Source organism: Salmo salar, chromosome 13 (genome assembly GCF_965601325.2).
Source record: "Salmo salar chromosome 13, fSalSal1, whole genome shotgun sequence".
Taxonomy (NCBI): Eukaryota; Metazoa; Chordata; class Actinopteri; order Salmoniformes; family Salmonidae; genus Salmo; species Salmo salar.
The window spans coordinates 25351962-25371585 of record NC_138303.1 but is presented as its reverse complement, the minus strand read 5'-3'; the positions used below and the strand labels follow the sequence as shown (position 1 = coordinate 25371585).

Genomic DNA, 19624 nt, shown 5'->3' with positions numbered 1-19624 from the left:
GCAGGAACTGGAAACTTGGGAGGCGGGACATAATTGCTGTCTTGTTCAGTGATTCGCCACTCTATGGAGGAGGTGTCCAAGTGCGCTCGTTTGCTATTGGTCCTGGAAAAAGACCATGCCCAAGTGCTGCGTTAGCTTTGACTGGATAGTGTGAATGATCACTAGAAACTCGTGTTCACACCGCATGTGGCGCAACGGAGAGAGGAGGCGTAAACAGCAGAGAATCTCGTAGCTAGGTAAGGTGAGTAATAAAAACATTTAATTAGAAAAGATCGGTGTATTTGTAATATGTTAGATCTTAGTTAAAGTATCAAACTTAGAGGCGCCATAAAATAAATATCCGAAATCATGTGTTTTCATGGCGGTAATGGCTCGCTGATGTTAGCTAACGGGTAGCATTAGCCTTTTCTAACGTTATTGGGTCCGTGGCCTAACTTCGACTTTGTCGTTATGCGCGGGAAATTAGCCCTATTAAATTAGAATTTTTCCTCATTAAAATATGGCAGATTAATGTGTCTAGCAATATACTATTGAAACGAAGTATTTGTGAATGTGCTTGATAACTGCAATTTTTAGAACGTTGAATGGCTGCTGCGCGGCCTAGCAATGCCACATTCAAGAGGTGGTGTTTGCATTTTGCTACAGCTAGAAACTGCTGCAATCTCAACGTGACAAGGCCAGAAAGCCTCATGCACTGGTCATGTTTTTACCGTGGATAACTACATTTTTTTATGGATCTGTATAGAGAGTACCTCGGTAGATCAAATTGTCAGGGAGAATAAGCCATATTTTGCAGTTAACCAGGTTTGTGTTTGCTAGGTAGCTAGCATTGCTAACGTTAATCAATTGGCCAGACGTGACATGTGTTTCATTAGCTACCGACGTTACTAGCTAGCTATCTACGCTAGCGTTGTAGGGTAACGTGTTAGGCCCTTTCATAGTTTATGCCCGCATGTCAGCTTGCTCAAACAGGGGTAGACATGACCAAACCACCACGAAATGTAGCTTATTTCAGGTGGCATACGGATCATTATTTTTTACATTTTAGAATAGTAGCCACGAGCTAGCTTGATCCCATCCTCTGGGCATAAACTGGTTGAATCAACATTGTTTCCAAGTCATTTCAGCCTCAAAATTGTGACGTTAAATCAACGTTAAACAACGTTTTTGTATAGTCATGCACAGGAGGGAATTGTATTATTACCACCCAACGTTTAACCTACGTCCAGTGACATATTTTTGTTTAATCACGTTAGTTGACAACTTGACAAAGTCAAAATAAAACTAGAAATTGAAATGTCTGTAGGCAGGGCTGATAATCAAGCTAACAGCACATGGTTGATTGAGTTGGTCAGTCACTTGATTGAGTCGGAACAAGCCATGGATTGGCCCGGAACAAGCCATGGATTGGCCCAACTTTTATTGGCCAATCCTACCTTGACTCCACTGTTGAATGCATCATTTACTATACCCTTAGAATTCCTGCCGCTTTGGAAGTGACTTGCCAAAAGTGTGGTTTTAGTTAAGTGTTTTCTGTTTTCTTTTCAGATATGGAGATGAGCAGCAGCAGTGAGTGCTTTCGATGTGGCCGTCCTGGGCATTGGATCAAGAACTGTCCTGAAGCTGGGAGTGGGGGGCGTGGCCGCGGCAGGGGCAGAGGAAGAGGAAAGGGTACTTTTCTTGGTTTTTGGGACACACCTCACCCATTCTACACCGTGTGTGAGACTGGCTTGTCAAGCAGAGATGTATGAACGACAATCAGCAGATGCCTTAAGTTTGCTGAGCACAAAGGCCTTCTCCTATGGGGAATAACCTCACTGTTGGTTGCTTTCAGGGTTTTCACGTAGTCCTATCACTTCGTTACCACTGGGATATTAAAATGAAAAAGCATGGTTGTCTTAGTCACAATCTGTTAGGTGATTCTGTTGGTTTAGTTCACAATCGCATAGTTCAATGTCAACTTAGCTGACATGGCAGCAGAACGATACATGTTCCTCAGAGTTAGGGTTGCCAGTGTTTTCTTCCCGGATGAGTATAAAGTAAACCTTGGTCACCTTTCTTCTAGATCTGTTCTGCTATCGCTGTGGAGAGCAAGGTCACATTGCCAGGGACTGTGAACAGACCGAGGATGGTGAGAATACTTTTCTTTCCTTTATTGAATGCTAAGTACATGCCAATGGTTTTGTCAACCCAACTCCCAGTTTTCTTAACGTTAAACTTGTCGTTCCGTTATGGACTTGTTCAGCTTTACAGTGAGCAATAGTTGCAGCCTTCTTGTGACTGTCACTATGTACTAGGTCCTACTGTTATTCAGGATCTGGGGACACATGGTATTTCAGAAAGTTTATTACATGTTATTAACGTTGTATAAAACAAATTCTTGTTTGAATAATGGTATTTTGAAAGATATGTATTAAGTATTGATAGCAATGCTGTTAATTGCTTTGACGTAGTTCTGACAGAATGCCATATTACATGTTAATTTAAAGAACAAATCTTTAACATAACTTTTTTTTCTTTCTCCTCAGCCTGCTACAACTGCCACAGGAGTGGCCATATTTCCCGGGACTGCAAGGAGCCCAAAAAGGAGAGGGAGCAGTGCTGCTACAGCTGTGGCAAGGCTGGCCACGTGGCCCGCGACTGTGACCATGCCAACGAGCAGAAGTGCTATTCCTGCGGTGGCTTTGGCCACATCCAGAAACTTTGTGATAAAGTCAAATGTTACAGGTGAGTGGCCACTTAGTAAAAATATTGTTTGTAAAAAAAAATAAAAAAAAATACACATGGTAACGACTCATACTTGCATGTTTCCATGTACAGAGCAAACTTGACTAACAACTGCTGAAAGCACAAACGCAGCACGTGTTTCGACAAGTCTTCTCGAGGGTGACATGCAGCCTCTGGTACCCCCTTCTTTTGGGGACGTAAATGGGTTTACTGTAGTCTTAAAAGCTTTCAAGTAGTTATGCTGTGTATGAAGATGTATGTATGTTTGTGCTGTGTATATGGTCCATCCGCTTTTTGTTTCCAGATTAGTTCCCGTCTCCGCCAAAGCCATGTAAATGATAACTCTTATGCTTGGTCGACTGAAATCCTAATGATTTCTCTCCTCTCTCCAGGTGTGGCGAGATTGGCCATGTTGCTGTGCAGTGCAGCAAAGCCAGTGAGGTGAACTGCTACAAATGCGGCAACACCGGCCACCTGGCGAAAGAGTGCACCATCGAAGCCACCGCATAATCAGTGCCCTTTGTTGCCCCTCCTATTTTTTTCTGATTGATGGTTGGTTGTATTATTTTTCTCTGAATCCTCTTCACTGGCCAAAGGTTGGCTGACAGAGGCTAGTCCCGGGCCAGTGAGCCTCTCAACATGTAATATGAAGAAAGGGGTGGGAAAAAAAATCTTTCTGCATTCAATACAAAAAATGTTTGTTTAGTTTGGTAGCGGTGTTATGTATAATGCTTTGTTAAAGAATCCCCCTTTCCAAGCCACTGGTGAACAGAGATGAATGAATGGGACTAAATATATGGGATAGAGAGGACCTCTGGGCTTGTGGAAAGCAAGTCTCAGTAAGAAGGGAGTAAAAAGAAACCTGAACTTCCATGTATGGTTATTTTTGGTTTGTTTTAGTGGGATAACATGAGTTGGCCAAGAGAGTATGACATGGGAAACGGTTCACAACATATGAGCTGTTTGCATCTGGGCCCTACAAGCAGCTAAGTGCCGGGCGATAACAAACTGCATGTTATATCGATAAATGCCATTACATTTTGGAAGAATTTAAAGAATCTTCTGTTCTTTTATAAAAAGAAATCTGTTTACAATTTAAAGGAGTATCAGTAAATAGACCATGGTAGACGTTTCCTCAAAAAAATATTTTGGAAACTTACCTTGGATGTACAATTAACAACAAAAATAGTTGTCAGTTCATCAGAATTAGCAGTTATTTCGGAATGGAGAATGTTTTCACAAATCAAATGTTATTTTTGTACAATATCACTTAGACTACTGTAAAAAATCAAATTTGCTTGTACTCAGTTTTTAAGTCGGAAGGAAAATGCATCTGAAGTCGTAGAACATAGAAATGTAATTTTAAACTATCAATAAAGCGGGAGGAGCACGGGGAGGAAGATTCTTGTGATTGAATTTATTTCAATGCTTATTTCTTCTAGGTCTTGTATTGCTTTCTTGAATGTAGTTGTGTATATATTGGTCAGCAGTTCTGAGTTCTTTATGTTGAACAACTTAAACAACCCTGCCCTAGAAATGTGTCGTCTAACATTTTCTTTACAAATTGACAAACTCATTGATTGGGGGTGGCCTTGCATTGTCAGCAGTTATAGTACAGGACTAGGCAGGGTTTTCTTCCCAGAGAGAATATAGAACAGATTGTGGCAAACTCCATAGGGAATCCTCCTGTCATCTCTAACCCATAGCTCAGATTTCCATGTCAAATTACCCTTGGGTGGCACTTGCAGTGTAAATTTAGCCGACCTATATATAAAGACCCACTTGTGCTTCAGCTCTCCGGTTGTCAATTTTGCAGTCAGTTCGGCCCTTATTTGGTCTCAGAAATTTGAAATAAATCCATTGAAACATATCGATTAAGTCAATTAATACACTTGTATGACTTTGGTGCAGTGCAGTAGACAAAATTCATCAATCTATACTTCTAAAATGGCCAGTATTCTTGCTGCTGTTTTCCCCTGCAAATCTATTGCTCCACCTGATGTTCAAAATGGCAGCTGGAGCCGCAGTAGAGTTCTGCCGCTGTTTACGATTTTCAACAGTGCCTAATAAAATGCTGCGTTCGAAACAACTGGGAAGTCGTGCGGTCAAGACAACTGGGACCTCGCGGGGGAAAAACGAGCACCGACTGGAAATCGTTTCGAACGATAATCCAACTCGGAATTTGGAAGGTCGGAAACTCGAGCATCTTTCTAGAGCGCCGACCTGAACACCACTGACGTCATGATTTGACCTCGTTTTTCCCGTGTTCCCAGTTGTCTTGAAAGCACTAAAAGGAAGTCCTCATATGTCGTCATTTCGCAGTGCATAGAAAAAATACCTGGGTGAAAAAATCGGAAGAAAACAAGCCCAAACGACCAGCCAACTCAGCCCAAGCCATCTTTTTTTATTTGGTGCTTCATTATTTTTCGGTCGCCGGTGAAAGTAGGCGGAGATGAGGGGACTCCTGCCGTTTTACCGTGCTCTGAATGCCCTGTGTAACCGACAAGTCAGGCGAAGAGCTGGATTTGCCGGTTCTGAGTGCGGGTTTAGCGGAACCGTGTCTGTTAGCAAGGTACGATTCGAACTGCAAAGCTGTTGCTTCCAAATGAATTCTGCACTGTCAGCTGATACATTGTAGCCAATGTTTCCTTGTAATAGGAATACCAAAGAATGTAGCATTGCACCGGTATTTTTGGGGATGCGCGCTTTGTTGTCCCCAAATGTTAGTTTTTTTCCCCCCATCAGTTTTCAAAATCGTAACGGGCACATTTTTATGTCTCCGAATGTTATCGCCCAAGATGAGTGGGTATTTTCTTGAAACACAAATTAAGACATCCACAACCTATCGTAATTTTTCTGGAGAATTAAACCTACGATTGACAAAATATAGACACATGTGGCACATTTTAATTGTGTTATCATGGCCAGTATAAACCAAGCAGGTTGTCCATAATATGTCAAAACATCGTCTCATTTGTTTATGCCAAATCGCGATCTTGAATCGATAGGCCTATAGTAGCCTAGGCTGATATTTTTTTGCCTATAATGTGGACGCTTTAGCCTCTGATGTTGCATTCTGCTGTGTCACATGGGGGCTCTTCTGCCTTTAATCACACAGTTGCGCTGTTCTTTAGCAGTCAATTCTGCATCACCCACGTTGTTTTGTTTAAATGTGGTTAGGGGCCATTTGAATAGGAAAAGAGATTGCAGTTCCATGACGATCCCATATCATTAGCACCTACTGTAATCTTGGCCATAATGAATTGAATACATCATGTTTTTTTTCTCTCTAAATAATAGGCCTTGGAGGTGCATATGTATCCATATGGCATATTGGGCCTGTCAGTAAAGTGGCTTTGATAAGAGGAAAGTCCCAATAATCACAGGGCATATGAATTTCTACCCTCACATCACATATTATGTTTCTTTTCTCTTCATGTGAGCTGCCTGCACAATTCACATATCCTTCCACATCTACCTAGAGGTTAGACTGTTGTAACCTGATCCACACCAATAGCGAAACAGATTGTAAACTTACGGGACTTCAGGATGGTCGTAAGAGGCTAAGACTGTTGAGCAACACCCTGGAAATAGTTGTGTGTTGTAACATACAGAAACTAAATCATTACTAGTCTAAATTCATATTTAAAACAACCACACGCATGGTCCTGCATCCTGTCTTGTGTATCAACTCAGACCCATGCTTTGGGGATGGGTCTTATATTGTTGAGAGGAATATTTCTAATGATGCATGATGTCAACATTACAGTTTTATGTCATGTAGCGATCTAGAATGTGGCATATGAATCATTCTCTCTTCCTATCCCAGCCACAGCCATGCTTTGGCCTGCTGTTTGACATCGATGGCGTGCTTGTCCGGGGAAAGATACCCATCCCTGCTGCAAAAAAGGCATTCCAAAAACTGGTCAACTCTCAGGGACAATTTGTGGTACCAGTTGTTTTTGTCACCAACGCAGGGAATTGTATGCGGCAGATAAAAGCGGACCAGCTCTCGCACATCCTGGGAGTGCCTGTAAGTGTCTCACCAACTCACAGCTCTCTTCTGCCACACAATCTGTAATGATTAAGACATCATTTAATTGTAGTCCCTGTGTGGGCAGTTAGCCACTCATGCTGTACATGTTAATCTGGTGCATTGTCTTTTGACTTTAAACGAGTTCTCAGCAATATGATGGATAAATATTAGGACCAGCAGAGGTAGACAATGATATGCATTATACACAGCCATTTGACATGAAATTCAACTGTATGTGTGTCTCGTTGCACAGAAAATCAAACCAATTAGTCCTCATGAAGTTATTGCTTGCTGTAGGTCTGGCTCAGCCTATCTGACCGTTACTTTTGTTATCAGATCACCATGGACCAGGTGATGATGTCACACAGTCCACTGAGGATGTTCAAGAAATACCATGACAAGTGTGTTCTGGTGTCAGGACAAGGGCCCGTCCTGGATATTGCCAAAAAGTATCCTTTTGAAATACAATATGTATTGTCATACATTATCAAAGCATCTACTTGGCTTGATAAGAGAATATTGGGGCAGCAGGTAGCCTAGTGATTAGAGCTTTGGACCAGTAACCGAAAGGTTGCTAGATCGAATCCCCGAGCTGACAAGGTAAAAATCTGTCATTCTGCCCCTGAACAAGGCAGATAACCCACTGTTCCTAGACTGTCATTGTAAATAAGAATTTGTTCTTAACTGGCTTGCCTAGGTAAATAGAAATAATTAACAAGCTGATTATATCAGGTTTCAGGTAAGATCCAAGTGCAGACTGTTGAAGTTACAATGTTTATTGCAACAACAGGGGCAGGCAAACGACAGGTCAAGGCAGGCAGAGTGGTCAGGCAGGCGGGCTCAGAGTCAGGACAGGCAATGGTCAAAACCAGGAGGACGGGGAAAAACAGGAGCTGAGAAAACACTGGTTGACTTGAACAAACAAGACAAACTGGCACAGATAGACAGAAAACATAGGTATAAATACCCAGGGGATAAGTGGGGAAGATGGGCGACACCTGGAGGAGGGGGGAGACAAGCACAAGGACAGGTAAAACAGATCAGGGCGTGACAGATTATAATGACCATGCTATACATTGGTGGTGTAATCCTTAATAATTTTAAGCTTGGGCTTCCAGAATGTGGTCAGTATCGACATGTTGAGAGAATCCTTTCCTCTGCTGGACATGGTGGACCACAACAGACGGCCCAAACTGCCGGTGAGACTCGAGCCGATGTATACATCAAGATCCATAGACAGGCTATATTTCAGAGGCTTTCCTAAGCACCTTCCATTTCTTATTTTCTTTTCAGTCCAGTCCTATTGCCAACCTTCCCACAGTAGAAGGTGAGGGCTTGTAAATGGATTCTCTTCTTCTGATTGATCTTGTTGTTGAGCTGTCACCGTAATTGCAATTGTATATCATATCCATCATATTCTACTTCTTTTCTCTTCCCGGTCCAGCTGTTATTCTGTTTGGGGAGCCCATCCGATGGGAGACCAACCTCCAGCTGATAATTGATATCCTGCTGACCAATGGGAACCTGAGCAGAGCCCACCAGACCCAAAAGCTTCCCCACCTCCCCCTGCTGGCCTGCAACATGGATCTCATGTGGATGGCTGAGGCCCAGTCTCCACGGTAACCACAGTGAATCAGAGCTGTTATTGAAATGTGGTGAAAAGGCAGGCAGATATGAATAGGAAGAAAGACATTTGTTTTTTTCACCATAGAATCTATTAATGTCCTGGATGCAAAATGGGACTAAGCTCATTGAAGTCTGGCCTTCAAGAAAACGGTTGAATGAGCTTGCTTAGTTTAATTGATCATGTTTTCATTACATGTTTGCTTCTTTATACGATCTGAACTCCAGGTTTGGTCATGGGACATTCCTGGTGTGCTTGGAGAACATCTACAAGAAGATAACGGGTAAAGAGGTGAAGTACAAAGCTCTGATGGGGAAGCCCAGTGAACTGACCTACCACTTTGCTGAGTACCTCATCAGAGGCCAGGCTGTGGAGAGAAACTGGACACAGCCCATCACCTCCCTCTATGCTATTGGGTAAGACCCCTGTCATCTTACTGTTGACAGCAAAAATGGTGGCAACTTATTTTACGTGAAAGAATATACTACTAGGTAAAAAATGGGTAATCGCATAATGATAACATATCATTATAACTACTTGTTTGTTTTTGGGGGCTTCAAAGCACAGCTAGATTTCATCTTAAAGCTAGAGTAGTTGTTATAAGTGTGGGCTCTTAATTTGATCACTGTTGTGTCTGAGAATTTTGAAATGCAGATGAGCTTAGAGATTTACATACATTCACTGAAACCCGCACTACAGTTATATTAACAGTATTGCACTTTTCATATAGCCTAATTATAGCCTAACCACAGATCAAACATTACATCGGTGGAAAAGTGTGAATGTTCAAATCTTGTTGTTACAGGATTATATTGATGCGACAATACTGGTCAAATTAAGATCCTGCACCTGGATATGCTGATGTCCATGATGTGGGATGTAATTTCTGTACTACCTGATTCCTCTCCTTGATTTCCTTTCCTTTGCCTCGCTACTCCCTCAGGGATAACCTGATGACTGACATCTATGGGGCCAACCTCTACAGTTGTTTCCTAGAGGAGAGGAACAGGAGGAAGAACTCCAAAGCTGTCGCCAAGATGGCCACTGGCACAGGCTCTAGTGCAGCCCTTCCCCAGGACAACGACCACGTAGAGAACGCCTGGGAGAGCGAGCTGTCACCCCCCTCCGCCACCTCCTGCAAGTCCATCCTGGTGTGCACTGGGGTGTACAACCCACACACGGAGGTGCCCACTTATGCCAACAAGTGCATCAAGGAGACTGTGTTTCACGGGCACCGTGACTTCCGCTTTGACCCGGCGTTGGTAGAGCCCGGACACATCGTGCAGGACGTGGCTGACGCCGTGGAGCTCATCTTTGAGCAGGAGAAGTTTGTGCCTCAGTAATGTTTTCAGATTGGTGTCATCATGGAGAGTAGGGTAGCCTAGTGGGGCAGCAGGGTAGCCTAGTGGTTAGAGCGTAGGACTAGTAACCGAAAGGTTGCGAGTTCAAATCCCCGAGCTGACAAGGTACAAATCTGTCGTTCTGCCCCTGAACAGGCAGTTAACCCACTGTTCCTAGTCCGTCAATAAGAATTTGTTCTTAACTGACTCGCCTAGTTAAATAAAGATAAAATAAATAAAAAATGGAGACCTCCTTAGTAGAGGTCTCAGGTTGGCCTGTGCCGGCCATAGAATTAGAATTGATTATATTCAAATTCTATGGTTCTGGGTTTAAAAGGAGGGGGTTCCTAAAAATTGATACAGAGCAGACCCAACCAACTGATCAATATCCAGTGTTGTGCAGATTTGTTTTGTCCTTAACTGGGAAACACCACTTACTGAGTTACGTTGGACAGTGTTTACAACTTGGCAGGGCATGGAAGGAACTTAATAAGTCATATTCAAACTCATAACGGTGTAAAGTACTGTAGTGAGATTTAACTCTTATTCATTCTGTTGTATTGTTCTATAGTGGGCTTAAAACAATTTAAGTTCTGCACAACTGGCAATTGTGCACAACTGGCAATTGATTTTAATGAAAGCCTTATTAATAGTATTATGAATAATTATTTTCTTAGTTGTGATTATGTACAAAGATTATGACAATCTTTAAAATTGTTAATTTGATTTAAGTGGTCTTATGTATCTTAATGACTACAATAAGTTCTAAATATTTTTATGAATTCTATGTAATTCATGTTTTCATTTCCTTCTCAAACTGACCATATTACTGTCTACCATACGTTTTGTCTGTTACATCTATGCATGCATTTCATAAGATAGATTTAATGCATTATACTGTACTTGGCCCGGTTTCCCAAAAGCATATAAGGCAATTTCATAATTAAAACCATAGATGGTTCTAATATTAATTTAGCCTTAAGATGCTTTTGGGAAACCGGGCCCTGTACTGTAAGAATACCTATTTGATATTTAGGGTGCAATGCCGTCCTTCAACTGTGCTGTCTACATTATTTCTAGCAATGTAAACCATGTAACCTGTATTTGCACAGAACAAAACGATTCATTCTTATTTAATGTTACCATATCTTGCCGAGCTAGTAAACCTGCCCTTTGTTGTAAATGTACCATTTGTCGTATGCGTTAGAACTTTGACCAGAGATGCAAAGACTGTATCTAGCCACTTATATTTATATAAAATATAGGAATATAAGAGAAGCTATTTTTCATAGGTGTATTAACCATGCATTTCAGTTGATGCGTTACATATTTTATAAGATGTTGTCAATATTGCTTGTATGAATGAAAATAGCGTAGCCTTAAAAAAAGAAAATAAAAAAAGCTGGCTACCTGTTCTTCAGTGCTGATGATACAGCATGGCTTTGTTTACATGAAAACAAACGACTCCATAGAAAATAAAACATGCTTACCTTCTTGCCATATATCCTACCGGTTTTCTTCTTACTGTCCTCATGCACACATCTTCAGTTTCAGAGATAAATATTCTCACTTATCTGGTGTTAAGAATATTTGCAAATTGTACAACACCTAAATGTCTTCCGAATTGCGCAGCTGTCTAAGGCACTGCATCTCTGTGCTTGAGGCGTCACTAAAGACACCCTGGTTCGATCCAGGCTGTATCACAACCGGCCGTGATTGGAAGTTCCATAGGACGGCGAACAATTGGCCCAGTGTCATCCGGGTTTGGCCTGTGTAGGCTGTCATTGTCACGACTTCCGCCCGAAGTCGGTTCCTCTCCTTGTTCGGGCGGCGGTCGACGTCACCGGTCTTCTTGCCATCGCTGATCCAGTTTTCATTTTCCATTTGTTTTGTCTTATTTTCCCACACACCTGGTTTACATTTCCCTCATTACTTGTCGTGTATTTAACCCTCTGTTCCCCCCATGTCTGTGTGAAATTGTTTGTTGTAAGTGCTTGTGCACATTTTGACTGGTGCGTGACGGGTTTTGTACCCATATTTTGTATTTCTGGATGCCGTTGGTTTGGATAATTAAACTGCTCCGGTTATTACCCAGTTCTGCTTTCCTGCATCTGACTTCCCTGCCACCAGTTACGCACCCCTTACAGTCATTGTAAATAAGAATTTGTTCTTAACTGACTTGCCTAGTTAAATAAAGTAAAATAAATAAAAAAGCTTCACCCTCATGTGGGTGCTAGCAAGCAAGATAGATAGTGCTAAGTATCAACAGCCAATCCAGTAGGGTCTGGAAGCTATAGTGAGCTTCGATTGGTCAAAAATGGCGCGATGTCACAGAGTATTTGCATAAAGTTCAGCTTTCCCTAACTTTGGTCACGCCCTGTTCATGCTCCCTCGCCCATGTTCGCGTCGCATGGTGAGAGAGGCAGAGTCCTCACATTCCTCAGACAACAGAAAGCCTCTGGAGTGTCCTCCTGTGTTTGGGCTTCAGCGACTTCAGAGAGTCAGCCTCAAACCAATGCGTGTCTCTGATCCATGTCCAGACTGAAGGTGGAGTTCTTCGCCAGCCTCAGGCCCTACAGCAGCAGGCCGATGAGCCCACATAACATCACCTCCACCAGGGTATCATACACCTCCCTTGCACACCTCTGCTGGGCACAGGAGGAAAAGTAGGCATCACTGAGCACAGTGATTGCTGTGTGCCACACTACTTGGGCTGGCACAGGTGGGCACCCCACCAGACACGACAGCCCCATTCCTCTTCAGCCAGGTACTTAGGTACTGGATTTCACAGTTACAGTAGAAAGGGTTCCCAGACAGGGTGACCCTTCTCAGGCCTTGCATCCTGTCGAAGTGCCCTGGAGGTACTGTGGACAGCTGGTTGTTCTGGAGGTGGAGCTCGTGGTGTCTGGAGAGAGAGGTGGGACTTCCATGAGGCTCAGGGAGCTGCAGTTGATCTGTAGTCCTGCAGGGTGTAGGGCTGAACACTGGCAGGGCTGTGGGCTGGTCTGTGCACTGGATGTGGCCAGGAGGAGGAGGATGGCTAGCCCTGAACCAAAGTGCATTCTACAGGAAGAAAAACATACCATATCTGATGTATACATACACTATACAAACCAAACGGCCTCTGGAAGCAACGTCAGCACAAGAACTGTTCGTCGGGAGCTTCATGAAATGGGTTTTCATGGCCGAGCAGCTACACACAAGCCTAAGGTCACCATGCACAATGCCAAGTGTTGGCTGGAGTGGTGTAAAGCTCGCCGCCAGTGGACTCTGGAGCAGTAGAAACACGTTCTCTGGAGTGATGAATCACGCTTCACCATTTGGCAGTCTGATCTACGAAGATGGGTTTTGCAAACCTACCCGAATGCATAGTGCCAACTGTAAAGTTTGGTGGAGGAGAAATAATGGTCTGGGACTGTTTTCCATGGTTCGGGCTAGGCCCCTTAGTTCCAGTAAAAGGGAAATCTTAACGTTACAGCATACAATGACATTGTAGACGATTCTGTGCTTCCAACTTTGTGGCTACAGTTTGGGGAAGACCCTTTCCTGTTTCAGTATTACAATGCCTCAGTGCACAAAGCGAGGTCCATACAGAAATGGTTTGTCGAGATCGGTGTGGAAGAACTTGACTGGCCCGCACAGAGCCCTGACCTCAACCCCATCGAACACCTTTGGGATGAATTGGAACGCCGACTGCGAGCCAGGCCTAATCGCCCAGCATCAGTGCCCAACCTCACTAATGCTCTTGTGGCTGAATGGAAGAAAGTTCCTGGAGCAATGTTCCAACATCTAGTCGAAAGCCTTCCCAGAAGAGTGGGGGCTGTTATAGAGCAAAGGGGGGACCAACTCCATATTAATGCCCATGATTTTGGAATGAGATGTTCGATGAGCAGGTGTCCACATACTTTTGCTCATGTGGTACCCAACATATCATTCATAATAGGCATACCTGTCAAAGGAATATTATGTTTTGACAGCATAGAGGTATGTAACATTTATTGATCTATTTACATAATAGTGATGTGGGTCAATTTTGTATCTATCCCACATTGGGTGGGAAAACATGTTTGTCATTTCATGTACAGTATCCTATGGGCTGAACAGGCTTATCATGATAAGCCATAGCCATAAATGTTAAAGTGAGGCCTTACCTTCAAGTGTGAAGTTATTGACAACAAGACTAGAGTGAGGCCTACTGTGGTGGAAATTCAACACCAGGGACACCTGAAGTGGAGAGGTTACAACAACAAACTCTGCACACTGTACAGGTCTATCAGAAAACTCAGCTGGGGCGGTCCCAACAGTTGCCTTATGTACAGTGTCGTGTCTTTAATATCATTGAAGGTGAAGACCTGTTATTTTATCAAATCAATTCTCTGTAATTATTATTACGTGATTAAACTAATCATATACATTTAATTAACTAGGAAGTCGGGGCACCACGGAAAATCTTCAGATTACAAAGTTACACTTTTCCGAATATAACTCTTCAGATATTTTAATATCTGATCAATTAGTCTTCTATTAAGGAATTATTCTTTACCTTACGTCAGTCTCATTTCAAACGTCGTAGAATTCTTGGTTATCTGCACGAACCCAACCTAAACCATGAATAATCCATACACCAATTTGCTTAATCATTTATCTGCTAACTAAATAATCACAGAAATGCACAAACAAGCAGTAGATATTGGTTACAAACAATGATAGGGAAGATCGTCTAGTGGGCTAAACAGATATGACGACTTGGTATACAAAGAAAAGGGGGTGTGGACCGATAACGGAGCAGAAAATACAAAATGGATTTACTACACGCAGTTGATAATTATATTCATTGAAATGCTAATCCTTTGCACATGAATGCTCACTCATTCGGGAATAATTGCAATCAATATATTTACACCCATATGTCATTGTTGTCTTCTCTGTTGGAATTGTCGGTCAGTCTGCTGGAGAGTCAGTTCATCAGAGTCTCTGGTTACTTCTCCAGAAGTCACAATGTCTTTCATGGTTGTAGCTATCGGCTGCTCCTGATAGTGTCTGTTGTAATGGGTACGTCAGGCATCCATTGTTCTTAGAGTAGATGTTTCGGTGGTTTTCGGTATTCGCATCCCAGGTTTACATAATTTCTAGCTGCAGACAAGTAATTAGTATCTAAGATTTGCTCTTATTCTGTAGGGATCAATAGTCTCAAAGTTGAACCCCTTCCAGCCATGTAGCCAATGCTCCACGTGGTATAGTTTTCTAGTCTTGGTACTCAACTATTCGTAATCACAGCTCCCGCTGTGGGTTTGCTTAGTCTGAAGAGGATTTCTTCAGGGGGGGTTTTATTCGTAACAATAGAAAGGCGGTTCCATGATGCCAGATCATGTCTGTGCTCATGGGGGTGTGGCCGATGACTAGTTAAACCTTACAGGGAATACAATTCTCTCAAAATTAAAGGTTAACATCACATTACATCATTTCTGTCAAGGTTGTGCGCTACTGGTGGAGGAGTCAGGTGCAGGAGAGCAGAGAGTTGTGAACAGGTGCACACTTTATTTAGGCAGAGGCAATAAAACAGACAGACGCCACTGCCTCAAAACAGCCAAAGGTAAAAAGTGCAAGGCATGAAACAGTCACAAAAGTAAGCAAATGTTTAACAATTAAACATCCTTTGTGAAATACCACCGGAAATACAGGGGAAAACCCAGTCTGGCGCATAACACGAAACACGACAAAAACAATTTCACACAAAGACATGGGGGGGAACAGAGGAATAAATACATGCAGTGTGATTAGGCAATGTAAACCAGGTGTGCAGGGAACAAGACAAAACAAATGGAACAATGAAAAAAATGGAGTGGCGATGGCTAGAAAGCCGGCGACGTCGACCGCCAAACGCCGCCCGAACAAGGAGAGGAGCCGACTTCAGCGGAAGTCGTGACAGTACCACCCCTTGACACGCGGCTCCAGCTGCACGCCGACACCGGCCTCGGGGATGACCCGGAGGGCGAGGCGCAGGGCGATCCGGCCGGCGACGGTGGAACTCCCGCAGCAGTTCAGGGTCCAACACATCCGCCACCGGAACCCAGCACCTCTCCTCCGGACCGTACCCCTCCCACTCCACGAGGTACTTAAGGCCCCTCACCCGACGCATCGAATCCAGGATGGAATGAACGGAGTACGCCGGGGCCCCCTCGATGTCCAGAGGGGGCGGAGGGGGCGGAGGAACCTCCCGCACCTCAGATTCCTGGAGTGGACCAACCACCACCGGCCTGAGGAGAGACACATGGAATGAGGGGTTAATATGATAATCGTGGGGAAGCTGTAAACCTGTAACATACCTCGTTCACTCTCCTCAGGACTTTGAATGGCCCCACAAACCGCGGACCCAGCTTCCGGCAGGGCAGGCGGAGGGGCAGGTTTCGGGTCGAGAGCCAGACCCGGTCCCCCGGTGCGAACACCGGGGCCTCACTGCGGTGACGGTCCGCGGTGGTTTTCTGGTGCAGCGCGGCTCACTGGAGGTGAACATGGGCGGCTTCCCATGTCTCCTCCGCGCGCCTGAACCAGTCGTCCACCGCAGGAGCCTCGGTCTGACTCTGATGCCACAGCGCCAGAACTGGCTGGTACACCAACACGCACTGAAAGGGGGAGAGGTTAGGGGAGGAGTGGCGGAGCGAGTTCTGCGCCATCTCTGCCCAGGGCACAAATGCCGCCCACTCCCCCGGCCGGTCCTGGCAATAAGACCGCAGAAACCTTCCCACATCCTGGTTCACTCTCTCCACCTGCCATTACTCTCAGGGTGAAAACCTGAGGTGAGGCTGATCGAGACCCCCAGACATTCCATGAACGCCCTCCAGACTCTCGAAGTGAACTGGGGACCTGATCAAACACTATATCCTCAGGCACCCCGTAGTGCTGGAAGCCGTGTGTAAACAAGGCCTCCGTAGTCTGTAGGGCCGTAGGGAGACCGGGCAGAGGGAGGAGACGACAGGACTTAGAGAAACGATCCACAACGACCAGGATCGTGGTGTTTCCCTGTGAGGGAGGAAGATTGGTCAGAAAATCCACCGACAGGTGTGACCAAGGCCGTTGTGGAACGGGTAAGAGATGTAGCTTTTACCTCTGGGCAGGTGTCTAGGAGCCTTACACTGGGCACACACCGAGCAGGAGGAAACATAAACCCTCATGTCCTTTGCCAAGGTGGGCCACCAGTACTTCCCAGTCAGACAGCGCACCGTCCGACGGATCCCTAGATGACCAGAGGAGGGTGACGTGTGGGCCCAATAGATCAACCGGTCACGGACAGCAGACGGAACGTACAGACGCCCGACGGGATGCTGGAGGGGAGCGGGCTCTGTACGCAATGCCTGCTCAATGTCTGCGTCCAGCTCCCACACGACCGGCGCTACCAGGCAGGATGCCGGGAGTATGGGAGTCTGATCCATGGGCCGCTCCTCTGTGTCATACAGCCGGGACAGTGCGTCTGCCTTCATATTCTGGGAACCTGGTCTGTAGGACAGGGTAAACACAAAACGGGTAAAGAACATGGCCCATCTTGCCTGACGAGGATTCAGTCTCCTCGCTGCCTGGATGTACTCCAGGTTGCGGTGGTCAGTCCAGATGAGGAAAGGGTGTTTAGCCCCCTCAAGCCAATGTCTCCACGCCTTCAAAGCTTTAACCACAGCCAACAACTCCCGGTCCCCCACATCATAGTTCCGCTCCGACGGGCTGAGCTTCTTCAAGAAGAAAGCACAGGGGCGGAGCTTCGGTGGCGTGCCCGAGCGCTGCGAGAGCACGGCTCCTATCCCAGCCTCGGACGCATCCACCTCCACAATGAACGCCAGAGGGATCCAGATGGGCCAGCACAGGAGCCAAGGTAAACAGAGCTCTTAGGTGCCCAAAAGCCCTGTCCGCCTCAACCGACCACTGCAGACGTACAGGACCCCCCTTCAGCAGTGAGGTAATGGGAGCAGCCACCTGGCCAAAACCCCGGATAAATCTCCGGTAGTAATTGGCAAACCCTAAAAACCACTGCACCTCCTTTACCGTGGTGGGAGTCGGCCAATTACACACGGCTGAAATGCAGTCACTCTCCATCTCTACCCCTGATGTGGAATTGCGATACCCTAGGAAGGAGACGCTCTGCTGAAAGAACAGGCATTTCTCAGCCTTGATGTACAGGTCATGCTCCAACAGTCATCCAAGTACCCTGTGCACCAAGGACACATGCTCGGCGTGTGTAGCGGAGTATATCAGAATGTCATCGATATACACCACTACACCCTGCCCGTGCAGGTCTCTGAAAATCTCGTCTACAAAGGATTGGAAGACTGATGGAGCATTCATCAACCCGTACGGCATGACGAGGTACTCATAATGCCCTGAGGTGGCACTAAACGCCGTCTTCCAATCGTCTCCCTCCCGGAATAGCACCAGGTTGTACGCGCTGCTGCGATCCAGTTTAGTGAAGAAGCGCGCCCCGTGCATTGACTCAATCGCCGTGGCGATGAGAGGTAGTGGGTAACTGTACCTCACCGTGATTTGATTGAGACCTCGATAGTCAATACACGGGCACAGACCTCCCTCCTCCTTCACAAAAAAGAAACTCCAGGAGGCGGGTGAAGTGGAGAAACGAATGTACCCCTGATGCAGGGATTCAGAGACATATGTCTCCATAGCCGCCGTCTCCGCTTGCGACAAGGGATACACGTGACTCCTGAGAAGTGCAGCATCTACTAGGAGATTTATCGCACAATCCCCCCATCGATGGGGTGGTAATTGAGCCACCTTCTTTTTACAGAAGGCGAGAGCCAAATCGGCATATTCTTGGGGGGATGCGCACGGTGGAGAACTGGTCTGGACTTTCCACCGTGGTAGCACCAATGGAAACCCCTACACACCTCCCCGAGCACTCTCGCGACCACCCCGTGAGAGCCCTCTGTTGCCAGGAAATGGTGGGGTCATGACGAGCTAACCAAGACTATCCGCAGCATGTACCGGGAAAGGTCTAACCACAGGAATAATGGGGATCCCTAAACTAAGGGCGAACGCTCTGTCGATAAAATTCCCAGCCGCGCCTGAATCGACGAGCGCCTTATGCTGGGAATGCGGGGAAAACAAACAGGTACAAACAGGTGGCCAACAGAGGACTCTGGATGAGAGTGGTGCAGACTCACCTGGGGTGACGCCAGAGTGCCCTGCCTGCTGCCTCGACTCCCAGAGGGACCAACCCGGCACCGACCGGCAGTGTGCCCTCTGCGGCCACAGATGGTGCACGTGAAGGCCCCTCCTCCAGCCTCCCTAAGCGCAGACCCTCCCAGCTCCATGGGCACCAGAGCGGGGGTGCTGGAAGATGGAACCAACAGAGCCCTCTCTGGATGTCCGCGGGTGACCAGCAGCTTATCCAACCGGATGGACAGATCAACTAGTTGGTCAAAAGTGATGGTGGCATCCCCGCAGGCCAACTCCCATCGGACGTCCTCACGCAGGCTGCATCGGTAGTGGTCGATAAGGGCCCCATCCTGCTCCGGCGGCCAAAGTCCAGAATTCCAGGGCGAACTCCTGGGCGCTCCTTGTCCCCTGCCTCAAGTGGAAGAGCCGTTCCCCCGCCCCTCTACCCTCGGGCGGATGGTCGAAGATGGCCCAGAAGCGGCGGGTCTAACGCCGCGTCTCCTTCTCCCCACACGGCATTTGCCCACTCCAGGGCTGCCCTGTTCTGTGAGCTCGCAATGAGTCGTCAAGCCACGGAGCAGGAGGGGAGGACCGAGCCAGCTGGGAGGATAGGGGACATAGAGAGTCAAAGGATGCAGAAAGGGAGGAGAGGAGGGTTGAGGAGGCAGAATCAGGAGATTGGTTGGAGAAGGCTTGAGCAGAGGGAAGAGATGATAGGATGGAAGAGGAGAGAGTAGCAGG

At 46.0% G+C, this 19624-nt stretch overlaps 2 protein-coding genes and 1 pseudogene across 3 annotated transcripts; 2 read left to right on the top strand and 1 right to left on the bottom strand.

Moving 5' to 3' along the window:
- The first annotated feature begins 80 nt into the window (after positions 1 to 80).
- On the top strand, positions 81 to 4131 carry cnbp (CCHC-type zinc finger, nucleic acid binding protein). 2 transcript variants are annotated; one of them, XM_014134942.3, is made up of 5 exons: positions 81 to 236; positions 1549 to 1671; positions 2066 to 2131; positions 2529 to 2727; positions 3120 to 4127. In XM_014134942.3, exons 2-5 carry the CDS (start codon positions 1551 to 1553, stop codon positions 3235 to 3237), a joined length of 504 nt encoding a protein of 167 aa, XP_013990417.1. In that variant the 5' UTR covers positions 81 to 236; positions 1549 to 1550; the 3' UTR covers positions 3238 to 4127.
- Positions 4132 to 4871: 740 nt separating this feature from the next.
- On the top strand, positions 4872 to 11231 carry LOC106566758 (haloacid dehalogenase-like hydrolase domain-containing 5). Its single transcript, XM_014135122.3, has 8 exons — positions 4872 to 5299; positions 6557 to 6760; positions 7100 to 7212; positions 7869 to 7962; positions 8057 to 8090; positions 8208 to 8382; positions 8615 to 8803; positions 9331 to 11231. The coding sequence occupies exons 1-8, from the start codon at positions 5180 to 5182 to the stop codon at positions 9728 to 9730; spliced, it is 1329 nt and encodes a 442-aa protein (XP_013990597.1). The 5' UTR covers positions 4872 to 5179; the 3' UTR covers positions 9731 to 11231.
- A 936-nt stretch (positions 11232 to 12167) lies between these two features.
- LOC106566768 (platelet glycoprotein IX-like) lies at positions 12168 to 12789 on the bottom strand (annotated as a pseudogene).
- Positions 12790 to 19624: the final 6835 nt, after the last annotated feature.